The following is a 24,915-nucleotide window of genomic DNA, read 5'->3' as shown; positions in this document are numbered from 1 at the left end:
AGGTTTTCGAAAACTAGGGGTTGGGTTTAGTTTTTTTTTTTTAGGACAGTATTCTGAGGGGACGTCCCGGGGGGGTCCAGGGGTTTAGTCAAGTCTTGCGGGGAGGGACCGTCACGGCGAGAAGAGAGCCCCTTTGCCTCCCCCTCCCCCTCCCTCTCTTCCCGAGACTCCCTAGGAGACACAAGTGTAACCGGGTTTTCATCCTAGGTTTTACTCGCTCCCCCTCTCTTTACATCTCTCCTAGGTTTTCACCACCCCCCCTTTTCGTGGTTTTTACTTTTATTTATTTGGTTGTCTTCTAGTCCAGTCTGTGGGGACGTCCAGGTCCAGGTTTTATAGTCCGTCTGGGGACGTCACAGAGACTACGTTCAGGTTTTAGACAGTCTGCGGGGACGTCACAGAGCACCAACCAGGTTTAGGTCAGTCTGCGGGGGACGTCCGGAGAGACTACGTCCAGGTTTTTTAGACAGTATGCGGGAAGCGGGCTCCAGGTCCAGGTTTTAGTCAGTCTGCGGGGACGTCACAGAGACTACGTCCAGGTTTAGACAGTCTGCGGGGAGTCAACGGAGACTCCGTTCCAGGTTTTAGGACAGTCTGCGGGGAGCAGGGGACGTCCAGGTCCAGGTTTATTCAGTCTGCGGGGGGAGTCACGGGGAGACTACTCCAGGTTTTAGTCTCAGTCGTCTGGGGACGACGTCAGGGTCCAGGTTTTAGTCAGTCTGCGGGGACGTCACAGAGGACTACGTCCAGGTTTTAGACAGTCTGCGGGGACGTCACGAGACTCCGTCCAGGTTTTTTGACAGTCTGTGGGACGTCACAGAGACTACGTCCAGGTTTTAGTCAGTCTGTGGGGACGTCCAGGTCCAGGTTTTTAGTCCAGTCCTGCGGGGACGTCACGGAGACTACGTCCAGGTTTTAGACAGTCTGTGGGGACGTCACGGAGACTACGTCCAGGTTTTTTGACAGTCTGCGGGGACGTCACGGAGACTACGTCCAGGTTTTACAGTCTGTGGGGATCCGGAGACTACGTCCAGGTTTTTGACAGTCTGCAGTTGTTTTATGTGAACAGTTCAGTTTCATAGGAGCTGTTAATATAATATAATATAATATAATATATATAATATAATATAATATTAATAAGGTTTGTGATGGTCAGCAGCGTTATCTGCGTCCGTCTCTGTGACGTGAAAGGAAACGATCAAACAGTGACGAGCTGCTCGTTAAAGAACTCATAACCTGCAGCTCATGACAGACACGACTGTCACTCAGTAAAATATAAATAATGTGAGATGTTTCAGTCAGCTCTGTGAGACCAGGAACACCTGACAGCTGTTCTAATAGTGTAATCAATAATTATTAGAATCAGTCACTTCCAGCTGCACCACAGAAGAAGACGAGGTGGTTAAAATGTGTTTTTAATTTTCTCTTTGTGTCAGTTTATTTTAATATTCACATATTAAACAAGTTTGAATTGATCAATCAAACATCCGTAATCAGTGATGATGTTTGATAACTGACTATTAAATGACACTAAAATAAATAAATAAATAATAAATAAAATCTCATTTTAAGAAACATTTCTGATGATTTGTTTAAAAAACTAAATTCATGAAAAAATATTTTAAACTTTATCTCAGATGTTTGTGATAAAAACTAAGTGCTCCTTAACATGTTATTTAATATGTTAATGAGACGACATGTCATTATTTTTTTACTGTTAACGAAGCACATGAGTAATTAAAGTCAATAATGTTTGTGATGATCAAATTAATGAACATATTTAAATAATGTGTGAACATGTTGCGATGCTGTCGTCTCATTAACACAACATTAATATTAATAAGCTGAATTATTGTTTTAAGCGATGTTCTAATAATTTCACCATATAAATCTGACAACAGAAAGAAACTACAGGAAGTCCAGAGAGGAAGAAGAAGAAGTTTATATTGATACCACCTGAGAGGAAACGATCAGCCCGTCCTGACGGATGGAAACAGACTGAGAGAGAGAGGTGGAGGTGGAGGATGGGTGGAGGGAGGGCAGAGCCTCTAATCTGCTGTTTAAATAATCTTTAACTTCTGATCTGAGTTCAGCTTCAGTGCTCTCTGCCTCACGTTGGAGCTGATCAGCTGATCCAGGATCAGTCAGTCAGCTGATCCAGGAGCACTCCTTCTTTGTAACATGGAGATGAATGGAGCCGCCGCTCTTCATTAACACTTCAAGGCCTGCGGATTATGGGTCATTAACACAAACAGGAGAGAGGTGCTGCATGTTAATGTGCACACACACACACCACACACACACACCACACACACACACATGTGTGAGCTCTGCCACGACCAACACGCTAACTTCAACATGCTGGTCATGTGACTCATTAGTGAGGAATCAAATTCTGTTAGCAGCTTCAGGCGGTTACCATGGGGAGTCATGGCAACCAGCCCGCAACAGATTATCACTGTCACATGCGCTTCAAAAACAGGAAACAGGAGTTCATTCACTTCACTGTCCAGTGACACGATGAACACGATAAATCTGATGACGCTGCTCTGACCATGTGATGTCACCTGTTTGAGTCCTCTGATGATGCTGCCTCTGGACCGTGATGTCAACTGATGATGTGTCTGACCTGTGATGTCACCTGATGATGCTGCTCTGACCTGTGATGTCACCTGATGATGCTGCTCTGACCTGTGATGTCACCTGTGATGTCATCTGATGATGCTGCTCTGACCTGTGATGTCACCTGTGATGTCATCTGATGACGCTGCTCTGACCTGTGATGTCACCTGTGATGTCACCTGATTGCTGCTGACCTGTGAGTCACCTGATGATGTCATCTGATGATGCTGCTCTGACCTGTGATGTCATCTGATGATGCTGCTCTGACCTGTGATGTCACCTGTGATGTCATCTGAGTGATGCGTCTACTGGATGTACCTGTGATGTCATCTATGATGATGCTCGACCGTGATCATCTGATGCTGCTCCGCCTCAACTCTCTGTGATTTACAGAGTTTCTGATGGACAGTGAAGTAAACTACTGACAGCTGTAGCTGCTGTTAGCTCATGTTAGCTCAGTCTGTTAGCTGCTGTTAGCTCATGTTAGCTCAGTCTGTTAGCTGCTGTTAGCTAATGTTAGCTCAGTCTGTTAGCTCATGTTAGCTCAGTCTGTTAGCTACTGTTAGCTCAGTTTGTTAGCTCATGTTAGCTCAGTCTGTTAGCTGATGTTAGCTCAGTCTGTTAGCTGCTGTTAGCTCAGTTTGTTAGTGCTTTAGCTATGTTAGCTCAGTCTGTTAGCTGCTGTTAGTCATGTTAGCTCAGTCTGTTAGCTGCTGTTAGCTCATGTTAGCTTCAGTCTGTTTAGCTGCTGTTAGTTCAGTTTGTTAGCTGCGTTAGCTAGCTCAGTCTGTTAGCTGATGTTAGCTCAGTCTGTTAGCTGCTGTTAGCTAATGTTAGCTCAGTCTGTTAGCTGCTGTTAGTTCAGTTTGTTAGCTGCTGTTAGCTCAGTCTGTTAGCTGATGTTAGCTCAGTCTGTTAGCTGATGTTAGCTCAGTCTGTTAGCTGCTGTTAGCTCAGTTTGTTAGCTGATGTTAGTCAGTCTGTTAGTGCGTAGCTCCTGTTAGTCGTCTGTTAGCTGCTGTTAGTTCAGTCTGTTAGCTCTGTTAGTTCGTCTGTTAGCTCATGTTAGCTCAGTCTGTCAGCTGCTGTTAGCTTATGTTAGCTCAGTTTGTTAGCTGCTGTTAGCTCATGTTAGCTCAGTTTGTTAGCTGCTGTTAGCTCATGTTTAGCTCCGTCTGTAGCTGTGTTAGCTTATGTTAGCTCAGTTTGTTAGCTGCTGTTAGCTCATGTTAGCTCGTTGTTAGCTGCTGTTAGCTTATGTTAGCTCAGCTGTTAGCTGCTGTTAGCTCATGTTAGCTCAGTCTGGTTAGCCTGCTTTGTTAGCTCATGTTAGCTCAGTTTGTTTAGCTCATGTTTAGCCAGTCTTTAGCTCAGTTTGTTAGCTGCTGTTGCTTAGTCTGTTGCTCATGTTAGCCTCAGTTTGTTAGCTGCTGTTAGCTATGTTAGCTCAGTCTGTTTGTTAGCTGCTTGTTAGCTCATGTTAGCTCAGTTGTTAGCTGCTGTTAGCTCAGTTTGTTTAGCTCATGTTAGCTCAGTCTGTTTAGGCTGCTGTTAGTCGTTTGTTAGCTGTGTTAGCTTAGTCTATTACTCATGTTAGCTCAGTTTGTTAGCTGCTGTTAGCTCATGTTGCTCAGTCTGTTAGCTTGCTGTTAGCTCATGTTAGCTTCAGTCGTTAGCTGCTGTTAGCTTAGTCTGTTAGCTGCTGTAGTCAGTTTTTAGCTGCTGTTAGCCTCATGTTTTAGCTCAGTCTGTTAGCTGCTGTTAGCTCTGTTAGCTCAGTTGTTAGCGTGTAGCTTAGTCTATTAGTCATGTAGCTCAGTTTGTTAGCTGCTGTTAGCTCATGTTAGCTCAGTTGTAGCTGCTGTGTTAGCTCATGTTAGCCTCAGTCTGTTAGCTGCTGTTAGCTTGTTGTTGTAGCGATGTTAGCTCAGTTGTTTAGCTGCTGTTAGCTCATGTTAGTCATGTTAGCTCAGTCTGTTAGCTGCTGTTAGCTGCTGTTAGCTCAGTTTGTTAGCTGCTGTTAGCTTAGTCTATTAGCTCATGTTAGCTCAGTTTGTTAGCTGCTGTTAGCTCATGTTAGCTCAGTCTGTTAGCTGCTGTTAGCTCATGTTAGCTCAGTCTGTTAGCTGCTGTTAGCTTAGTCTGTTAGCTGATGTTAGCTCAGTCTGTTAGCTGCTGTTTAGCTCATGTTAGCTGCTGTTAGTTGCTGTTTGTTAGCTCAGTTTGTTAGCTGCTGTTAGCTCATGTTAGCTCAGTCTGTTAGCTGTGTTTTAGCTTCTTAGTCTGTTAGCTGATGTTAGCTCAGTCTGTTAGCTGCTGTTAGCTCATGTTAGCTCAGTTAGCTCGCGTTGTTAGCTGCGCTGCTGTTAGCTGCTGGTTAGCCCACGTGTTGTTAGCTTGCTGTTAGCTTAGTCTATTGCTCATGTTAGCCAGTTTGTTAGCTGCTGTTAGCGTTAGCTCATGTTAGCTCAGTCTGTTAGCTGCTGTTAGCTCATGTTAGCTCAGTCTGTTAGCTGCTGTTAGCTTAGTCTGTTAGCTGATGTTAGCTCAGTCTGTTAGCTGCTGTTAGCTGCTGTTAGCTCAGTTTGTTAGCTGCTGTTAGCTTAGTCTATTAGCTCATGTTAGCTCAGTTTGTTAGCTGCTGTTAGCTCATGTTAGCTCACAGTTGTTAGCTGCTTGTTAGCTCATGTACCTCAGTCCTTAGTCTGCTGTAGCTCATGTTAGCTCAGTCGGTTAGCTTCTGCTGTTAGCTCATGGTTAGCTCAGTCTGTTGCTGCTGTTAGCTATGTTAATGTAATATTAGCTTGCTGCTATGTGTTGTGTTGTTGACCTTGTTGGTGCTTAGCTGTTAACCGACGCTAACATCAGCATGCTAACGCATGTTTAGGTGCGTGTCTGTGAAGGCCGTTGGTGTTTGAAGAGTGCGACTCGCTCATTGGTGCTTTTAAACGAGGAGGCAGATTTCCTGGAAGACGCTTAAAAGATCAGCTGACCTGGATCAGAGCCGAGTGACTCTGACAGGTGATTTAAAGGCAGCTTCACCTCCAATCTGTGGGACCCACACTGAACCTCTGAACTACTGCTCTGAACTAACACACTGACTCTGAACTACCACTGACCTCTGACTACACACATGACCTCTGAACTACACACTGACTCTTGAACATACACACACTGACCTCTGAACTACACACTGACCTCGTACTACACACTGACCTCTGACTACCACACTGACCTGAACTACACACTGACCTCGGAACTACAAACTACTGACCTGAACTACACCTGACCTGAACTACACACTGACCTGAACCTACAACACACTGACCTCTGCTACTGCCTGAACTAACACACTGACCTCTGAAACTACACACTGACCTGAACTACACACTGACCTCGAACTACACACTGACCTCTGACATACACACTGACCTGAACATATCTGAACTACACACTGACCTCTGAACTACACACTGACCTCTGAACTACTGCTCTGAACTACACACTGACCTCTGAACTACACACTGACCTGAACTACACACTGACCTCTGAACTACACACTGACCTCTGAACTACACACTGACCTCTGAACTACTGCTCTGAACTACACACTGACCTCTGAACTACACACTGACCTGAACTACACACTGACCTCTGAACTACACACTGACCTCTGCAGTACAGTATGAAGTCCAGTCTGTCGGTGAGATCTGGTACTGAAATTTACGACTGCATTGAACTCAACGCCATGCAGAAGAACCTACAGTGGCCGTCAGGTGACAAAAGAGACGTTTATGTTTAACCACATACATACTACACACGTGTTCAAGTGTTATCAAACGGCTAACACGCCTTGTACCGTTTGGCGAGGAGTGATGTCATCATGTCTGTCAGTTCTTATGACTTTAGCCAATCAGCTGAGACAGACAACACATCCTGTTTGAAGGTCAGTCAGTGAAACAGATTCATTAATTCATTATTTTCTTCTCTTTCATGTTGTCATGATGACCCACGAGCAGCTCGACAGGTCAAAGGTCAAAATCAGGTCACATGATCACCATCAGTAAACACTGTGAGATGTTTCTTCTTCTGATGATGTCACCACTACCCAATCACACGAGCGCACCACTGAACAGGTGAACCAGGTGAAACCACACACACCTGTTTGTCTGGATGTTTGCTAACAGTCTCAGACGTTGTATTTTGTACTTTATGATAAATTTGAAAAGTAAGTTAAATATGTAACTTTAGATTGGAGTATTTAAAGTACTACTTATTAGCGAGGATGTTTTAGTTCTTTGATGCGATCTGAACGTGTGAATGAATGGACGACGTCTGCGTGTCGTCTGTTCTACAGTGAAGCCTGCAGACTGTTGTGTTCAGTCGGCGCCTCGTCTGTTCAATCCTTAATTCCTTGGATCAGATTCTCGTTAAATAATTTCAATGACCAGTGCACGGTGTCGTGAACAGAACCACAGAACCAACGAACCAAAGAACCAATGCACCAACGAACCAAAGAACCACAGAACCAACGAACCAAAGAACCAAAGAACCAACAAACCACAGAACCAACGAACCAAAGAACCAAAGAACCAACAAACCACAGAACCAACAAACCACAGAACCAACGAACCAAAGAACCAACGAACCACAGAACCAACGAACCAACGAACCAACGAACCACAGAACCACAGAACCAACGAACCAAAGAACCAACGAACCACAGAACCAACGAACCAAAGAACCAACAAACCACAGAACCAACGAACCACAGAACCAACAAACCACAGAACCAACGAACCACAGAACCAACAAACCACAAACCACAGAACCACAGAACCAAAGAACCACAGAACCAACGAACCACAGAACCAACAAACCACAAACCACAGAACCAAAGAACCACAGAACCAACGAACCACAGAACCAACGAACCACAGAACCAACAAACCACAGAACCAACGAACCACAGAACCAACAAACCACAGAACCACAGAAGCAGCTGTGAAGGTCTGAAGTCCGCTCTGTATCAACGCTTGCTGATCCACTTTATTAACAATAAGTAAACAAAAATCCAAACTGAACCAAACTGATCATGTCGGACAGTTTCACATGAAATCATGAAATCATGAAATCATGAAATCAGTCTGAATTTAAATTCTAAAGACATGAACAGTCAAACTGCAGCATGGTGTCGCCCCCTGGTGGTCCACAGGGGGATCTACAACAGTGTATGTATAATACACTATAATGTATCTATTTTACTATTGTATCTATACATCTGTACAAATATATTTATATATAAATATATATATACAAAATACATTTCTATATTTCTTCTTGGAGCTGCATTAAGTCATGAACTTTGATTCTTCAGTACACAGTGAAGTAAACTGATCCTGGACCAGGAGAGATCAGCTTTCTGAGGAACTGTTCCCTAAATAACTCATTAATAAACTCGTTAACTCATTCATTATTCATGTATTCATTCTGTGGAGACAAATCTGATTAATAAATGTGATCACTGCCTGTCTCTCTGTCTGCCCGTCTGTCTCTCTGTCTGCCTGTCTCTCTGCCTGCCTGTCTGTCTGTCTGTCTGTCTGTCTGTCTGTCTGTCTGTCTGCCTGTCTGTCTGCCTGTCTCTCTGTCTGCCTGTCTGTCTGTCTGCCTGCCTGCCTGCCTGTCTGTCTGTCTGCCTGTCTCTCTGTCTCTCTGCCTGCCTGTCTGTCTGTCATGTTCCTCTGCTGCCCCCTGCTGGTCAGGCGAGTCTCTTCACAGTTTTTTTCCGTCGTTTGGCTCATCACAGAAATGATAAAAACTGTGAGATCAGCACAACAGCATAGTTCACTTACAAAAGCGCACATCTCTCCTAAAACAGTTCACAACTTTCTCATAAATAGTCAGTGCCTCCAAAATGCATCGTAACAATGTTTCAATGTTCTGTCACTGGCAGACGAGCACTGAAACGTCCCTCATGTCACCTCTCAGTCTCAGCCAGGTCCTTCATTCACGGTGCTTACTGTACTAGTTTGTTTGTCTAGCTAACACAATAGAACCCTCCAAGGTTTGACATCACACATCACACTGCCAAGGAAAGAGTAACCATTTTATTCACACACATAACGTAACCTCCATATCAGAGTTAAAAGAAAATGAATAATAGGTAATATAAACACATTTATATGTAGCCTACAGTGCTGTAAATAAAGCTGGAGATTTAAAACCAACATTTCTTCACTGGCCGTCCTCCTCGCCCTCCTTCTCCTCGCCCTCTCTCATTTTCAGGGATCAAACTGGAATGAGAAACTTCTGTGTTGTATGGGCCCAGACTGGGAGTGAGAGCGGCCACACCGTACTCAGAAATGGCAGCACGGATAGTTATATTGCCCCCATGGCCTGGGACATCCACCGTGGCTCGGTGGCCAATAATATTACGGCCACGTCCTCGGCCCTTGGCCAGGTTGAAGCCAGCTTCATCCACAAACACGAGGATGTGAGGGCTTTCCTTTCCTTCCAATGCCATTATTCTCTACAAAACAAATCATCAAATCAGTCATACAGAGTACACTAAGTAACAGGAAGTGACACAGGAATGTTCTGTGTTCTCCTCCACAAGATCAATATACTACTGGCCACTACTCCAGTGGTTCCTAACCTGGGGTACGTGTACCCCTCGGGATAGGCCTACGCAGAGGTACTACAGAGGGGAGGGGGAAATCAGCAATGACTAGACAGACTGAAAGGTCACGGTAAAGCCCACAGTACCACATAGATCTGCTTGAAAGGCACTCATTTCTTACGTATGTTCTATTCTTCAAAATAAGGATTATAATGACGAGCTGTCAGATAAAACAAACAAACCACTGCTTAGAATGACGGACCAGTATCTGACGTACATGTACAGACCGGTACCGCAGCCCTGTCACCTGTGAAGTTGCTTCATGCTCATCTGATGCTTGTTCAGTGTCTGGTCTATTGTGGAGATGCTTACAGAGTTGACATTGGAATATGGCATTGTCTTCTATGATCTCAGTGTGATGGCATTATTGGTCTTGTTGTTGTTGCTCATTAAAAGTTTTCCTCTGCCACCTGTGCAAGGTTGTCGTCCAGTCCTAGACATACAGTTCAAAGTTGTAAGCCGTATGTATTTCTCACAGAATGATGATTGTATTGTTGTTTTCCTTACAGTAACTTTCACTGCACAGTGACTGTAATACTACTGTAGACTGTTTTAGTGTCATAACATCCCATTGAGGTAAGATACACACACACACTAAATGAATAGGTAAATGAGTAAATAAATACATCTCTTGCTTTATGCACAGTGCCCTGTCCTATCCAACATTATATTATATAACTGCATCACTGACTGTACATACCTGTCCCTGCTGAAGGTCTGGATGATGGAGCCTGTGGATCCGGGCACTCGGTGACCTGCCTCCTCCATTGTGACGCGATGTTGGATAACATGGTCTATAAGCGTGGCGTCTTCGTGCTCCTCGGCCTCTTGTCTCTATTCTACCACCACACACCCTGACTCCTCGTTTACAGGCCAGGTGCCTGCATGTTCAGAAACTGAACTGGTCCTGGTCAAGCTTCGTACATGTTTGGCAGCATTCACAATCATGGACAGCACCTGTCAGGTAACTAAACATATTGTTTGATTGGTCATGTGTGAAACTCCTCCTTCGTTAGTCACCTGACCCTCAATTAATTAATTTATCAAATGTTCCAAGAGATTCATGTTTGCTATTCATGGTTTTAGTTCTGTTGTGCATGTGACTTACACAGTGAAATGATGCTGACGTGTTTTGGAGGGAACAACCATCAGACTGAGAATCGACAACCAGTTTAGATCACCAGGATCTATTCATGTGGAAACTGTGCTAACTGTAGGCTAACTGTGCTAACTGTAGGTTAACTGTAGGCTAACTGTATGTTAACTGTGCTAACTGTAGGCTAACTGTAGGCTAACTGTAGGTTAACTGTGCTAACTGTAGGTTAACTGTAGGCTAACTGTGCTAACTGTAGGCTAACTGTAGGCTAACTGTATACTACCTGTAGGCTAACTGTAGGCTAACTGTGGGCTACCTGTGCCAACTGTAGCCTACCTGTGCCAACTGTAGGCTACCTGTGCTAACTGTAGGCTAACTGTAGGCTAACTGTAGCCTACCTGTGCCAACTGTAGGCTACCTGTGCTAACTGTAGGCTAACTGTAGACTAACTGTAGGCTAACTGTAGGCTAACTGTAGGTTAACTGTGCTAACTGTAGGCTAACTGTAGACTACCTGTGCTAACTGTAGGCTAACTGTAGGCTAACTGTGCCAACTGTAGGCTAACTGTAGGCTAACTGTAGGCTAACTGTGGGCTAACTGTAGGCTAACTGTGGGCTACCTGTGCCAACTGTAGGCTACATGTGCTAACTGTAGGCTAACTGTAGGCTAACTGTGGGCTACCTGTGCTAACTGTAGGCTAACTGTAGGCTAACTGTAGGCTAACTCTAGGCTAACTCTAGGCTACCTGTGTTAACTGTAGGCTAACTGTGGGCTAACTGTATGCTACCTGTGTTAATTGTAGACTAACTGTAGACTAACTGTAGGATACCTAGGCTAACTGTAGACTACCTGTGCTAACTGTAGGCTAACTGTAGGCTAACTGTGGGCTAACTCTAGGCTAACTGTGGGCTACCTGTGCCAACTGTAGGCTACATGTGCTAACTGTAGGCTAACTGTAGGCTAACTGTGGGCTACCTGTGCTAACTGTAGGCTAACTCTAGGCTAACTCTAGGCTAACTCTAGGCTAACTCTAGGCTACCTGTGTTAACTGTAGGCTAACTGTATACTACCTGTGTTAATTGTAGACTAACTGTAGACTAACTGTAGGATACCTGTGTTAACTGTAGGCTACCCGTGCTAACTGTAGGCTAACTGTAGGCTAACTGTGTTAACTGTAGGCTACCCGTGCTAACTGTAGGCTAACTGTAGGCTAACTTTAGGCTAACTGTAGGCTACCTGTAGGCTAACTGTATGCTAACTGTGCTAACTCTAGATTAACTGTAGGCTAACTTTAGGCTAACTGTAGGCTACCTGTAGGTTAACTGTAGGCTAACTGTGCTACCTGTGCTACCTGTAGGTTAACTGTAGGCTAGCTGTAGGCTAACTGTAGGTTAACTGTAGGTTAACTGTAGGCTAGCTGTAGGCTAACTGTAGGTTAACTGTAGGCTAACTGTAGGGCGCTAGGACCTTGATGATCTGTTGATGAAATGTTGTGAACGTTGTGTTTGGTTTGTCCGTGTTGTTTTCATGTCATTTCTGTTTCAAACTGTAAGGTAGCGTTGCTGTTGTGTTTGTGCAGGATGTTTTTTGACCTCTGACCTCAGCTGCTTCTCCTCCTCCTGCACCTCCTTTGTTTCCTCTTACAGCACCTCCTCCTCTCTTCTTCTTCATCCTGTCCTCCTGTTCTCTCCTTCTTCTTGCCCTCTTACTCCTCCTCCTCCCTGACAGTCAACGTCCCTCCTCATTCAGATTATTTATAGAAACAGGGCAAACAAGCGACAAAGATAGTCGAGGAAATGGGTCTGTGTAATCCCTGGATCCACACACACACACACACACACACACACACACACACACACACACAGTCATCAGTACGTCACAGGTTCGAGTCCAGCAGCTGTTTCAGGTTAAACTGAGCCGCTCTGATGTTTCTGTTTCCTCTGCGAGCGTCTAAAAGTGTCCACGCAGTAACCTACTTCCTCATATGGACACTCACACACACTTACACACTTACACACACACACACACACACACACACACACACTTACACACACACACACACACACACACACACACACAGTTTGTTTCATATTTACGTCAGAAAATTAAAAATTCAACTTGAAGTTTCATTTCACTCAAATCTGAAAAACTAAATTCTCAGGTTCTGATCCAGGTTCTGATCCAGGTTCTGATCCAGGTTCCAGTGACGAACCAGCTTCCATAGTTACTGCTGCCATCACCATAGCAACCTGTCAGACTGAAGCTAACCTCAGCGTAGCCTGTTAGCCTGCTAAACACAAAGTGCAGCTGAGGCTGATGGGAATGTTTGTAGTTCTACAGGTCATGTGATCACTGACGGACTGATGGACTTTACTTCGATGGAGCCACAGCAGATTAAAAATGTCACGTTGATTCAAAATGTGGAGCCGGAAATCGAACCAGCGACCCAGAGACGACAAGAAGCCGCCGGACAAGAGTAAATGTGGGACTGACTTTTAGTGGTTGGTGAGAGCTTGGTGAAATAAAAGGCTGAAAGACAGACGCCGAGCTGGGCTGACTGCTGCTGGACTAGGCAGTGAGATCAGCTGCTGCTGGGTCTGGTTCTGGTTCTGGGCTGACTGCTGCTGGACTAGGCAGTGAGATCAGCTGCTGCTGGGTCTGGTTCTGGTTCTGGGCTGACTGCTGCTGGACTAGGCAGTGAGATCAGCTGCTGCTGGGTCTGGTTCTGGTTCTGGGCTGACTGCTGCTGGACTAGGCAGTGATATCAGCTGCTGCTGGGTCTGGTTCTGGTTCTGGGCTGACTGCTGCTGGACTAGGCAGTGATATCAGCTGCTGCTGGGTCTGGTTCTGGTTCTGGGCTGACTGCTGCTGGACTAGTCAGTGATATCAGCTGCTGCTGGGGACCTGGATGATGATTGGCTGTTCATCAAAAGTAATGTAACCAGAACAAATACTCGAGTACAGCTGAACATAGTTACACAGTGGGATTACACTGTATATGTATGTATAACAGTACGACATGTTGTCTGACTTCAGACAGACAGTTTATTTTTTCGCTGTCTGACACTTTAGGGTTTAGTGCAAAACGTTATTTCAACGTTTCTTTACAGTTTCTAAACTCATCACAGTCATAAAGGAAACATTATTATGACTAACACTTATCATCTAATATATGTACATACATACAATATATACAGTATAAAACTCAGGACAGAGCGGTTTTGTATTTTTGTTTAGACATAATATCTGCCTCTGCCCCCCGGCAACGCAGAGACTCATTCTGATTGGTTCTCCTCTTCTAAACTTTAGACTAAATCATATTTAAAAACAGGAACTACTTTATGTCGACTGACAAACACAAATGGGATGAGGAGTTCCTCTGGGCTCCGTACGCGGCACTCTGCCGGAAACAACTAAATGTGTCATTACGCAGACGACGCCTCCGTTTATCAAACAAACACCATAGATCCTGTTTCAGTCACATTCATACAAATCAGCTGATATCATCATAAACATTAATTACTTGTTGTTTTATTTCTCTTTTAAATCTTTAAATCGACTTCATGTCTGTATTTAAATCATCATCTTTGTTTCTGAACTTAAAACAGGTGTAACATGAATAATTAATGAGCAGGTGGAGCCGGAAGTGGGCGCACCTTGCTGCCGCCCGGACATATTAAGCCATAACACACAGCGACAGGTGCGACGCATTGTTGATGACGGACTGTGACACGTCATCGTGACATCCGGTGAGGAGGTTTACTGACTGATCGTGCTCGTGCTGACTCACCTTTGTTTCATGCTCACCTGAGTTAACAGCTCATTTCTGCTGAGTCATGTTAAAGTCTGTTTATTTGATTGGTCACTTTTAATGACGTCATCATAACATACTGATAAAAAGAGTCAGTAAAGATTTTAAATTTTATATTTATGGATTAAAAAAGAACATAAAATATTTAACTAAAAATACACTGTTAAAAATATTTAGTTAAAATACTTTGGCTTGGCTTCAGACACGGGACGGACACGACCAACTGAGCTAATAAAGAGAGTTAAAGGAAAGTCTGATCACTGAACCAACACACAACACACAACACACAACTCATATTTACAACACACAACACACAACTCATATTTACAACACACAACTCATATTTACAACACACAACACACAACTCATATTTACAACATTATGAAGCAGAATTACAGCACGACTTCTCCATGTGTCGACACACACATAGTCAGAAAATGACCTCCTCAGTCTGAGAGACTAGACACAGTCTCAGTCTCTGATGTCATCAGATCACCTGTCAAAGGTAACAGACCTGCTGTGACATCACTGATGGGGGCGTGGCCTGTGTCAGACTGAAGGAGCCTCAATGAAACTGAATCAGACCAGGAGTCCATTTCACCTGGCAACACCTGATCCACACTGTGTGTGTGTGTGTGTGTGTGTGTGTGTGTGTGTGTGTGTGTGTGAGTGTGAGAGAGAGAGACTCATCCTGTACTAAATGTACTAATGCTCTGTTAAAGTCTGTACTCAATGATCAGATGAAATAAAGAAGTCAGTCACACAGATGAATTAATAGATGACAATAATAGATCTCAGACCAGCTGAGCCTCTGACAGGAAGTTCATTTTTATTTTTGACTCGTGTGAAATGAATAAACTGAAGATTAAAGCTCGGCTGAGGTTTGGATCGATACGTGGAGTCTGAGTTCATGAACGAGTCAGAATAAGAGACGTAGAACGTAAAACGGGCTCAAAGATCTTTGCTGTTGGTTTCTGTCGACGTGTCTTCATTCACACTGTACAGGCAGCAGACAGAGCTGGATTCAAGTTAACTGTGGCTGCTTGTGGTGACGTGTTTTAGACGAGCTTATCGTCGATGAAGTTGCAGAGAGCTCAGGTCTGTTCTCTGGAGATCGATGATTATTTACAGTTTGTCGTCAGTGTTCCTTTGTTGACGGATCGTTCACTCATTAATCATAATTAGAATATTAAATCATAATGGCTCTGAGTTGTAACAGACGTGACTGAACATGTTCCACAGCAGACTGCTTCTCTTCAACACATCTGGTCTGACGTCAGTCTGCATGAACGCCTTCAGGACAAAGTAACCCAAAGGTTTACGGTTAAATCCCCCTGACGGCGGATTCGATCCTCCCTGGGTCCTCCCTGGGTCCAGCAGACCGGACTGGTTGGACTGGACTGATTCCAGGTGTGAATGTGATCAGGGCGATCCTGCTCTCAGTGAAACTCCCTGAATAAATAAATGAAGGTGAAACGCTTTAAACCAGACCGGAGCTCCTGGAGCTCACCTAGTGGAGCGTGTCCTCCATCCACCTGGACTGCAGCAGGCCCGGTTCAGTCCCACTCACGGCCTCTGGCTGCACGTCACCTCCCCCCATGAAAAGGTCATAAAACGTTTAAAAGAAAGAGTCTGCAGGCATGCTAGCAGCTCTGCCAGGCTGTACTTCAGTGGGGTAGGGTTCACCCAAAGCAGCGTTAGTGTTTGTACCACCAGAGAGATGAGGAGGAGGTTTACAGGGAGCGGAGCCGGCGTCGTGCCAGAACCAGGAGCTGGTTATAGAACACAACAAACCTGTCAGAGTCACCGCAGAGACTCCAATCCTTCAGGACCAGTTCAGTCCGACGGACAAACAGCTGTCCAGCCTGTCGGCTCTAATCAGGTTAGAGAGGGAAGCCCGAGGTCGACTCCTCATCCTGATCGTGACAGAACAATAATTAATAATCTGTCCAATCAGTCATCTCAAGTCATAACCGACGCCTCGTCACTGTTTTCAAACAGACCGCAGATCAGCAGATCAGCACTGTTAACATTTTAAATCTAATCTGTGGCTCCAAACGTGAGGGTGGACGTCTGCACGGGACCAAGTGTCAAAGACTTTATATTATATTTAGATTATTTAGATTATATTGTATTTTTTTTAATGATACTCGACTCCAATCAGAACTTTGTCTCTTCAGTTCGATGTCTCCGTACAAACACTGCTGATGCCCGATCTACACGTGTTATCCTTTAAAGCCCTTGACTGTTTCCTGGGAGGAGGAAGAGGAGCGGCGTCCTCGGAGCTCTGCAGATTGAATTGTCTCCTCTTGAGTCAAATATTCCCATCAGACTCTAAAAACGAGTGCCTTTAATTAATTGCTCTGCCAATCCATTAATAGCAGCTATAATTAGAGGACCATGGGAGATCATTGGGAGATTAAAGTAACCACCTGACTGAACCTGAACCTGCACTTGTTACCTTTTTATTCATGGCGGAGCTTATTTAGGATGTGACACTGTGCACTGTTTAACCTGCTGACAGCCAGCAGGTCCATGAAGTGCTCTACATCAAGTCCACGTGAAGACAGCGAGATGTCGAGGAATCAGAAACTTTGTGTTCAGTTTAGTTTTTGGTCAGTTGGACGTGGATCATTTGTCTCTGATTGTGACTCAGGTGTGGACAGCCGTGCGTCCTCTGAACGTCCTCGCTCTCTAGTTTGTGGTTGGACAGTTTGATGAGTCATGTGATCGTCCTCGAGGTCACGACACGTCGCTTTATACTGAGAGCTCCACGAAACGTCATCACACATGAATCCAGCAGAGTCAGATCCAGTTTATGACATTTAAAACATTTATAGGCTCATGGGTACCCAGAGAACCTGGAGGTCAGAGGTCAGAGGTCAACGGACAACATTTAGACAAACGTCACGTGATGAGCGAACGACGTGTTCGTTACTGAAGGATGACTGAAGACTTTATATGAGAGCAGTGCCACACGACACACAACGTCTAATTATCTCATTAAATATGGTGATTTCAAACACGAGCAGTGTTTCATGTTTGGTTGTTTGAGAGAGTCGCAGTAATCGTGGATGTTAGAGTAAAAGTACTCACTTACTAACTGTGACTAACACACACACCATGATGTTACTCAGACATCAGACAGGAAGTGTGACATCCTGGAAACATTCTGTATGTTTCTGTGTGAAACTGTCACACACACATTCATCTATACACACATTTAAAGGACACGTCCACCATGTTTGAAGTCCGTCTAAAACTACAGTCACGTGTCCTATGCATGATGAAATAAAGGTGAGAGTAACAACCTGAGTCTGTCAGAGACAAAAACAAAACACAAACTTCGACGGTCCCGCTCAAAACACAAACTTCTAAAGTCCCCGTTTCGTCACTTAGACAGAAAAAATGTGTGACACTTTGAAAAATACCAAAATTTCTTTTTAATCTGAAAACTCAGCAGCCGAGTCAGAAAAAAGAGCTCTGAACTAAAAATCCTGAATAAAATATATACATTCATATCTTAAAGAGCCAATGAGAGCTTAGTCAGCTCTGGCCTCTGATTGGTTAGAGTGTAGACATGTGATCTGAGCTCGCTGGGGTGGATGATGGTCTCATTGTCAGACCAAAACCTTCAGCTATCAGCCCTCTCCTGTGGAACCAGCCCATAGTTCTGGTTCCGGAGTAGATCTTATAGTTTGAGCTGCTCAGGTGAGTCCTGAACCGCTGCTGGGAGACTTCCCATGATGCACTGGGCTCTTCTCTCCATCTGAACACACTCATGTCTCATCATGTTACTGTCTCGTCAGGTCATCATGGACTAACCTGAACCGGTCTCTGCAGATGTTGATCCACCACGATCCACCATGATACAGTAAATATGAATATTTATACTACAGTAAATATGAATATGTATACTACAGTAAATATGAATATTTATACTACAGTAAATATGAATATGTATACTACAGTAAATATGAATATGTATACTACAGTAAATATGAATATTTATACTACAGTAAATATGAATATTTATACTACAGTACTGTGATGAGACTTGGTCATGTGACCTGAGGCGCTGATCATCAGGCTCAGGTCAGATTAAACATCAGCTGCTGTGTTTGTTTGAGATGAATTATTGTCTGACTGCAGATCAAGTTATTAATAAACAATGAGACTCATCCATCGACATCGATCAATCATGAATCAGTTTGTTTAAGAAATCAACATACAGTAAATAACTAACACAGTTATTAACAGAGAAAATCAGAAACAAACTGTTTGATTTATTTAAATTCAGTCTTTGAGTCGGAGCCGTCAAAACGAAATCCTGAAACTGTTTTTTTAGTTTTGTTTCTGTTTCTGTGCGTCGCTCTCAGTTTAAATAAAGTTTGAGTCGCGTAGTTCACAGATATCCTGTTTAAATATGCAAATGAGTTTTAGTGTCTGAAATATGAACGTATGAATTCACGTGCAGATTAGACGAGGTCAGTGCACCATCATCATCGTCGCCATGACAACCATCATCATCATGATGTCATGGCTGCAGAACGTTGACTGATTGAAGCTTCGTTAAGCTTCTGTTGATTTGTCACAAATCAAACTGATCTCTGATCGACTGTTTTGACCTTTTTGTCTCCTTTGAGCTTCTTGTTTTGTTTCTGATGTAAAATCGGGTTTGAAATGTTTTAGCAAGTTTTCTCTCTCTGTCTTCTTCTCTGATCTTTGAGCTGCACACAGCGTGCCGCCTAATGCATCACTTCCTGCGCCCACTCAGAGGTGGAGGTGTAGGTGGAGGTGGAGGCGTGTGCTGGACTCACCTCCTGCAGAAGATCCTCAGGCCCGTGAAGGTCCTGCTGCTGGAGTGATGGCAGCGCGGGGCCGGGGCGGGGGCGGGGGCAGGCGGCTCGCTGCGGGAGGCCGAGCAGGATGAGGTGGAGATGGAGGAGGCCACACAGGTGGAGGTGAAGGTGCCCTCTCCTCCTCCATCCTGCTGCTCCTCCTCAGGCTGCTGCTCCATGACCTGCTCACAGGCTGGGCTGGTCTGAGGTCAGCGTGCGGGCTGAGCTGCAGTCAGCCATTCTGACGGCGTCGACAGGAAGTGGAGCTTCAGATCATCTCCAGGAAGCAGCAGCAGCTTTCAAAACAAAGTGCTGCAGCCAGAGGAGGGAAGGAGGTGGAGGAGGAGGTGGAGGAGGTGAAGGGGGGTTTGGCTTCCTTGCTTCCTTCCTGAGGAAGCCTCCTGAACAGAGCTCCTCTGTCTCCTCACTGCACGCGCTCAGCAGCAAATCCAGGAAGTTTGAAGTCCTCACAAACACAAAGAAGAGTCTGTAGAAGGAGCTGCTCCTCCTGCTCCTCCTGCTGCTCCTGCTGCTCCTGCTCCTCCTGCTGCTCCTGCTCCTCCTCGCTGTCGACCTGTTGCTTCTTTGCTTCTTCTCCTCCTCCTCCTCGTGTTTGTTCCTGCGCTCTGTCTTCACTCTTCTCGTCCTCTTTACTTTTATCTCAGCTCTGTTGCTCTCCCTCTCTTTTTCCTGAGTCCCGCCCACGTCCCTGCCCACCTCGCTCTGATTGGCTGAGAGGGAGAGGTGAGCACTTTGCCACCTGCTGGAGTTTCTGAGTCTGTGCAGCTGCTAAAAAAAGAGGAAGTGAACTCATTTTTCTGTCCAGAGCTGAAACGGACGAAGGACGTCCTCCTCCTCCTCCTCCTCCTCCTCCTCCTCCTCCTCCTCTTCCTCCTGCTCCTCCTCCTTCTTCTTCTTCTTCTTCTTCTTCTCCTTCTTCTTCTTCTTCTTCTTCTTCTTCTTCTTCTTCTCCTCCTCTGTTCATTCCTCTCTCTGGTCACATGTGCAGCGTCTCCCTCCCACACAGTTTTTACATGAAGCTGAAGCCGCCCACACCAAAGAGCGAGAGCTGCAGTGAGCAGAGGTCGCCCGGCCTCACTGAGGCCCACGCTCAGCCCTCCATCACGGGCACGTGGCGCCTTCATCCCCTGGGTTCCCCCTCTGAGGCGGACCTGAACCACGAGCCCGGTTATTTCTGACAGCCAATTAAAAAACGGAGGAGCAGCAGCCGGCGGGAAAAGTTTTTAATCAGCGTTCGTGTCACATTTAAAAAAATCTGTTAATACATGTGTAAATATTTAGTTCCTCCTTGGACCTGACTCCTCCCATTGGTCCAAAACGATGTCGAGCTGCTGAAGTTTCAAACGAACTTTAATTTAACTCTGAGTATTTCTAAGATACTTTAAGATACAAACAGGCTGAATGAACACTGCACTTCCTGTTTACATCCAACAACTTCCTGCTCGTGCGTGTTCACATGTAGTCAAATATTCTATTAGCCGTTAGCTGAATTAGCCGTTAGCTGAATTAACAGTTAGCTGAATTAGCAGTTAGCTGAATTAGCAGTTAGCTGAATTAGCCGTTAGCTGAATTAACGTTAGCTGAATTAGCCGTTAGCTGAATTAGCCGTTAGCTGAATTAGCAGTTAGCTGAATTAGCCGTTAGCTGAAATAGCTGTTAGCTGAATTAGCCGTTAGCTGAATTAGCCGTTAGCTGAATTAACAGTTAGCTGAATAAGCCGTTAGCTGAAATAGCCGTTAGCTGAATTAGCCGTTAGCTGAATTAACAGTTAGCTGAATTAGCAGTTAGCTGAATTAGTCGTTAGCTGAAATAGCCGTTAGCTGAATTAGCCGTTAGCTGAATTAGCCGTTAGCTGAATTAACGTTAGCTGAATTAACAGTTAGCTGAATTAGCCATTAGCTGAATTAGCCGTTAGCTGAATTAGCCATTAGCTGAAATAGCCGTTAGCTGAAATAGCCGTTAGCTGAATTAACCTTTAGCTGAATTAGCCGTTAGCTGAATTAACAGTTAGCTGAATTAGCCGTTAGCTGAATTAACCATTAGCTGAATTAACCGTTAGCAGAATTAGCCGTTAGCTGAATTAGCAGTTAGCTGAATTAGCCGTTAGCTGAATTAGCCGTTAGCTGAGTTAGCTGTTAGCTGAATTAACCCTTAGCTGAATTAGCCGTTAGCTGAATTAACCCTTAGCTGAATTAACCATTAGCTGAATTAACAGTTAGCTGAATTAGCCGTTAGCTGAATTAGCCGTTAGCAGAATTAGCCATTAGCTGAATTAGCAGTTAGCTGAATTAGCCGTTAGCTGAATTAGCCATTAGCTGAATTAGCCCTTAGCTGAATTAGCCGTTAGCTGAATTAACAGTTAGCTGAATTAGCCGTTAGCTGAATTAACCGTTAGCAGAATTAACCTTTAGCTGAATTAGCCGTTAGCTGAATTAGCCGTTAGCTGAATTAGCAGTTAGTTGAATTAGCAGTTAGCTGAATTAGCCGTTAGCTGAATTAGCAGTTAGCTGAATTAGCAGTTAGCTGAATTAGCCGTTAGCTGTCAGTCTTCTGTCTCAGGTTATCGGAATTGCCTTTTTAATGTGAACTGAATATTTCTGACGTGTACGTAAATATTATTAATAAATGATATGAATGTTTTGTTGATGCAGACTTGTGACGATCAGACACGTTGTCGTTTGAACATGTTTCTCTGAATTTGAAAGTGTTCCTCGTCCGTCTCTGCAGCGTCGGCTCGCTGTACGAGCGCTCGTGTTATCTAACACTGCGGAGGACAGAAACTGAAGTGAACGTTTGTGCGTCGGCTCAGCCTGAAAAGCTTTTAACCTTCATTCCTCTGGAGAAAACATGTTGAGCAGCAGCAGCAGCGTGGCTCCGATCCAGATCCACTTCAACACCACCGCTTTGGACGGACCTTCGCAACTTCAGCAGAGATACTCATATTCATGTACATGTACATGTTTTGAGTATTGAGATCATGTTGAAGAAGTGTGAAAAAATATTGAGATGTTTTTAAATAGTTGATTCATTTGAAGCTTTTTAAAGATTTTCATGTTATTTACAGAATAAATGTCACAAACTCACATAGATCGACTGACTTTATATGACCTGGACCCAGGTCCAGGTCCAGGCCCAGGCCCATGTCCATGTCCATGTCCATGCCCATGCCCAGGTCCAGGTCCAGGTCCAGGTCCATGTCCATGTCCATGTCCATGCCCAGGCCCAGGTCCATGTCCATGCCCAGGCCCAGGTCCAGGTCCAGGTCCAGGTCAAGACCCAGGCCCAGGCCCAGGTCCAGGGCTGGGCCCTTCTTCTTCTGTTTTTGTCCCTTTCAGCTGTTTCTGCTGCTGGACGGCATCCATCTTTGTTTTGGGCCAGAAATGTGACAGTTTGTGTTCTGGTGGGATCGGCGGGGTCGGCGGGGTCTTTGTCCAGAGATGGAGCAGCTTGTGAGCATCAAACATCTTTAACATCAGCAGGTTGTCTCGTTCCCGTCAGAATACTCATGCGACCCTCTGCAGGTCCAGACCCTCAGGTTGAGACCCGCTGAATCACAACAGGTGACCTCATGACCAAGATCAAGAACAAGACCAGAACCAGGACCAGGTCTCTGCTCAGACGTGTATGTAGGAGTGTCTTCACTTTGAAGATAATGTCTTCTCTGAAAGCTGCTGAAAGGCATGCTGGGTAATGTAGGCTAATTTCTCAGTGGACAGTCTCAATGTGATGATTCTGACACGCTACGTGACGTTTAATAACGTTAGCATCACAAAGACAGCAAACACTCAGCAATGTAATCATCGTTAATAAACTTCTCCGGGTGACCCGTGACCGGGTTCTAAAGCAGAATATTGAACACTGAGCTCTTTTATGATCTTTGATTTAACGTGTTACGACCCGGCCCGGCTTCAAGTGCTTGGCCCGGCCTCGTGGACCCGGCCTCAGTCCTCGTAATCAGATCAGCCTGGTTGTTTTCAGCCTCTCTGCTCGGGCTGCTGCTGGTTGTAATAATTGGCCTGGAGGCTGCTGTAATCTGATTACTTCTCCTAGTAACAGACGACTCTTAGATGTGCAGTTTAACAGATGATGACCTGATGAAACCGTGCAGGCACTCATCAGAACAGAGGGACTGACCCGGCTCGCTCTGTTTTCTGTGGGACAGTTCATGAAGAGTCTGCATGGAGGACTGAGCGGGTCGACCCGTTTGCCTGTCACAGAGCAGAACTGGTGTTTGTTTGTTAGTCTCATCTGTCTTTTGTTATTTGATGCTCTGATGTCATGATTGACAGGTCAGCTCGGCTCATGATTGGGTCAGTGTGGATAGTGTGGACGGGACCTCGACACCACGGCTGCTCAGACTCTGGATCCAACCAACAAGATGGTGGCGCTTGTGCTTGAGATATTTAGACTCAAATATCAAGTGTTGTTTTCATGTTCTTCAAATGTTCTTCAAATGTTCTTCAAATGTTTTTCAGATGTTCTTCAAATGTTCTTCAGTTGTTCTTCAAATGTTCTTCAAATGTTCTTCTGTAGACTGACAGTACAACATTACGCAGTGTAGAGCAGTAGAGTTTGAAAATGAACCTGATGGAGCAGCGAGGTGGATGTTTGTGACATGTGGTGGAGCTGCAGTGGGTGTGGGCAGGTGCAGGAGCTTCACTCCCCCCACTCCACCCTGCCTCCACCCTCCACCCTGCCTCCACCCTTACATAAAGAGCGTTATGAAACTCAGCAGTGTTGATTCATTGGAGTCGGTCGTGAGTCACATCCACCTCAAACAGCGAGCTGTGATTATGTCATCAGTGTTTGCCTGCATGGACTCAACAGTTCTGTGGGCGCTCGGTAGAACACTCAGAACTTTTACAGAACATTTTTATTTTAGACTGGAACATCCAATCAAACGCTGTCTCTCGTCTGACGCTGCCGGAGTGGAGTGCTACCTGTTTGATCTGCAGGCTGCTGCAGTCATCTCTGTCCGGGCCTCACTGATCACTGAACAGAACCAGAACCACAGAACTTTATATTATTTTATACACAATATATTTGCTGCTCTTCCCTCTGATGTCCTCTGACTGCTTCAGCTGCTTTTATGATCCATCCAACAAGCTTCTTCAGTTCTGACTGACTGGTCGAGGCTCGTAGCTCCGCCCATCGCTGCACTTCGTTAGTGCTCGTTGTGACGACTGTAGCTCGTAGCGTTAGCTGCTATGCATCAGGCTAACGTTAGCTAGTTAGCATTTTTCCACAGGACACACGACTGTGACCGAGGTCTGATGACTGAAGCAGCTGAGTGTGATCAGTCCAAACCTTCATCAGTGTTTGAAGGACCACAGCAGAGATGCAGATGAGCTTCATTATCTTCACAGACAAACAAAAAGTCTTTAGAGTCATTACTGTAGCAATCATCACAAACTTTGTGCTGCAACACAGCTGTCATCAGACGTGATTCAAACATGCTGGACGTCTTCAAATCAGCTCAGATCAATCACCAGTTAAACCATGAAGTGATTTACACTTTGTGCTCTTTCATCATAGAAGTCAACCCACACGTCAAACTTCAGATCAAACTTATTCCATGGAAACACACTTTGTCTGACCTGCGACAGAAATGCATCAAATGTGACAGAACACAACATTTCCAAACGCTTTGACTCAGAAACAGAGAAACACATGACAGATGACAAAGGACACCAACTCTGAGCAGATACCTTCACATCAAACTCTTTAACACTTTACACCAACAAATCCATCAGGTCAAGTTCTGGTGCCGTGCCATCGTTCTGAAAAATGTCCGTTGATGTGAACAGCAGCCTGGTGGAACTGATGTCACATATTCATCATTCAT

The 24,915-nt window shown here is 44.9% G+C and overlaps 1 protein-coding gene across 10 annotated transcripts in view; it reads right to left on the bottom strand.

Moving 5' to 3' along the window:
• LOC104937603 (diacylglycerol kinase zeta) overlaps window positions 1–19,922 on the bottom strand; it is a 44,062-nt gene extending 24,140 nt beyond the window's left edge. The window contains exons 1-2 of one of the 10 annotated variants that reach the window (XM_027275804.1): window positions 10,002–11,184; window positions 9,614–9,734 (exon numbers count right to left, since the gene is read on the bottom strand). In XM_027275804.1, coding sequence (XP_027131605.1) covers window positions 9,614–9,637 — 24 coding nt within the window. In that variant the 5' untranslated portion in view covers window positions 9,638–9,734; window positions 10,002–11,184. Of the gene's footprint in view, window positions 1–1,956; window positions 1,980–9,518; window positions 9,735–10,001; window positions 11,185–19,028 lie in introns of those variants that run through there. The other 9 variants (XM_027275806.1, XM_027275798.1, XM_027275805.1 and 6 more) reach the window with 9 other exon arrangements.
• Between the last annotated feature and the right edge of the window lie 4,993 nt (window positions 19,923–24,915).

This window comes from Larimichthys crocea, unplaced genomic scaffold (assembly GCF_000972845.2).
Source record: "Larimichthys crocea isolate SSNF unplaced genomic scaffold, L_crocea_2.0 scaffold214, whole genome shotgun sequence".
Classification (NCBI taxonomy): Eukaryota; Metazoa; Chordata; class Actinopteri; family Sciaenidae; genus Larimichthys; species Larimichthys crocea.
This window is presented reverse-complemented; position numbering and strand designations above follow the sequence as displayed.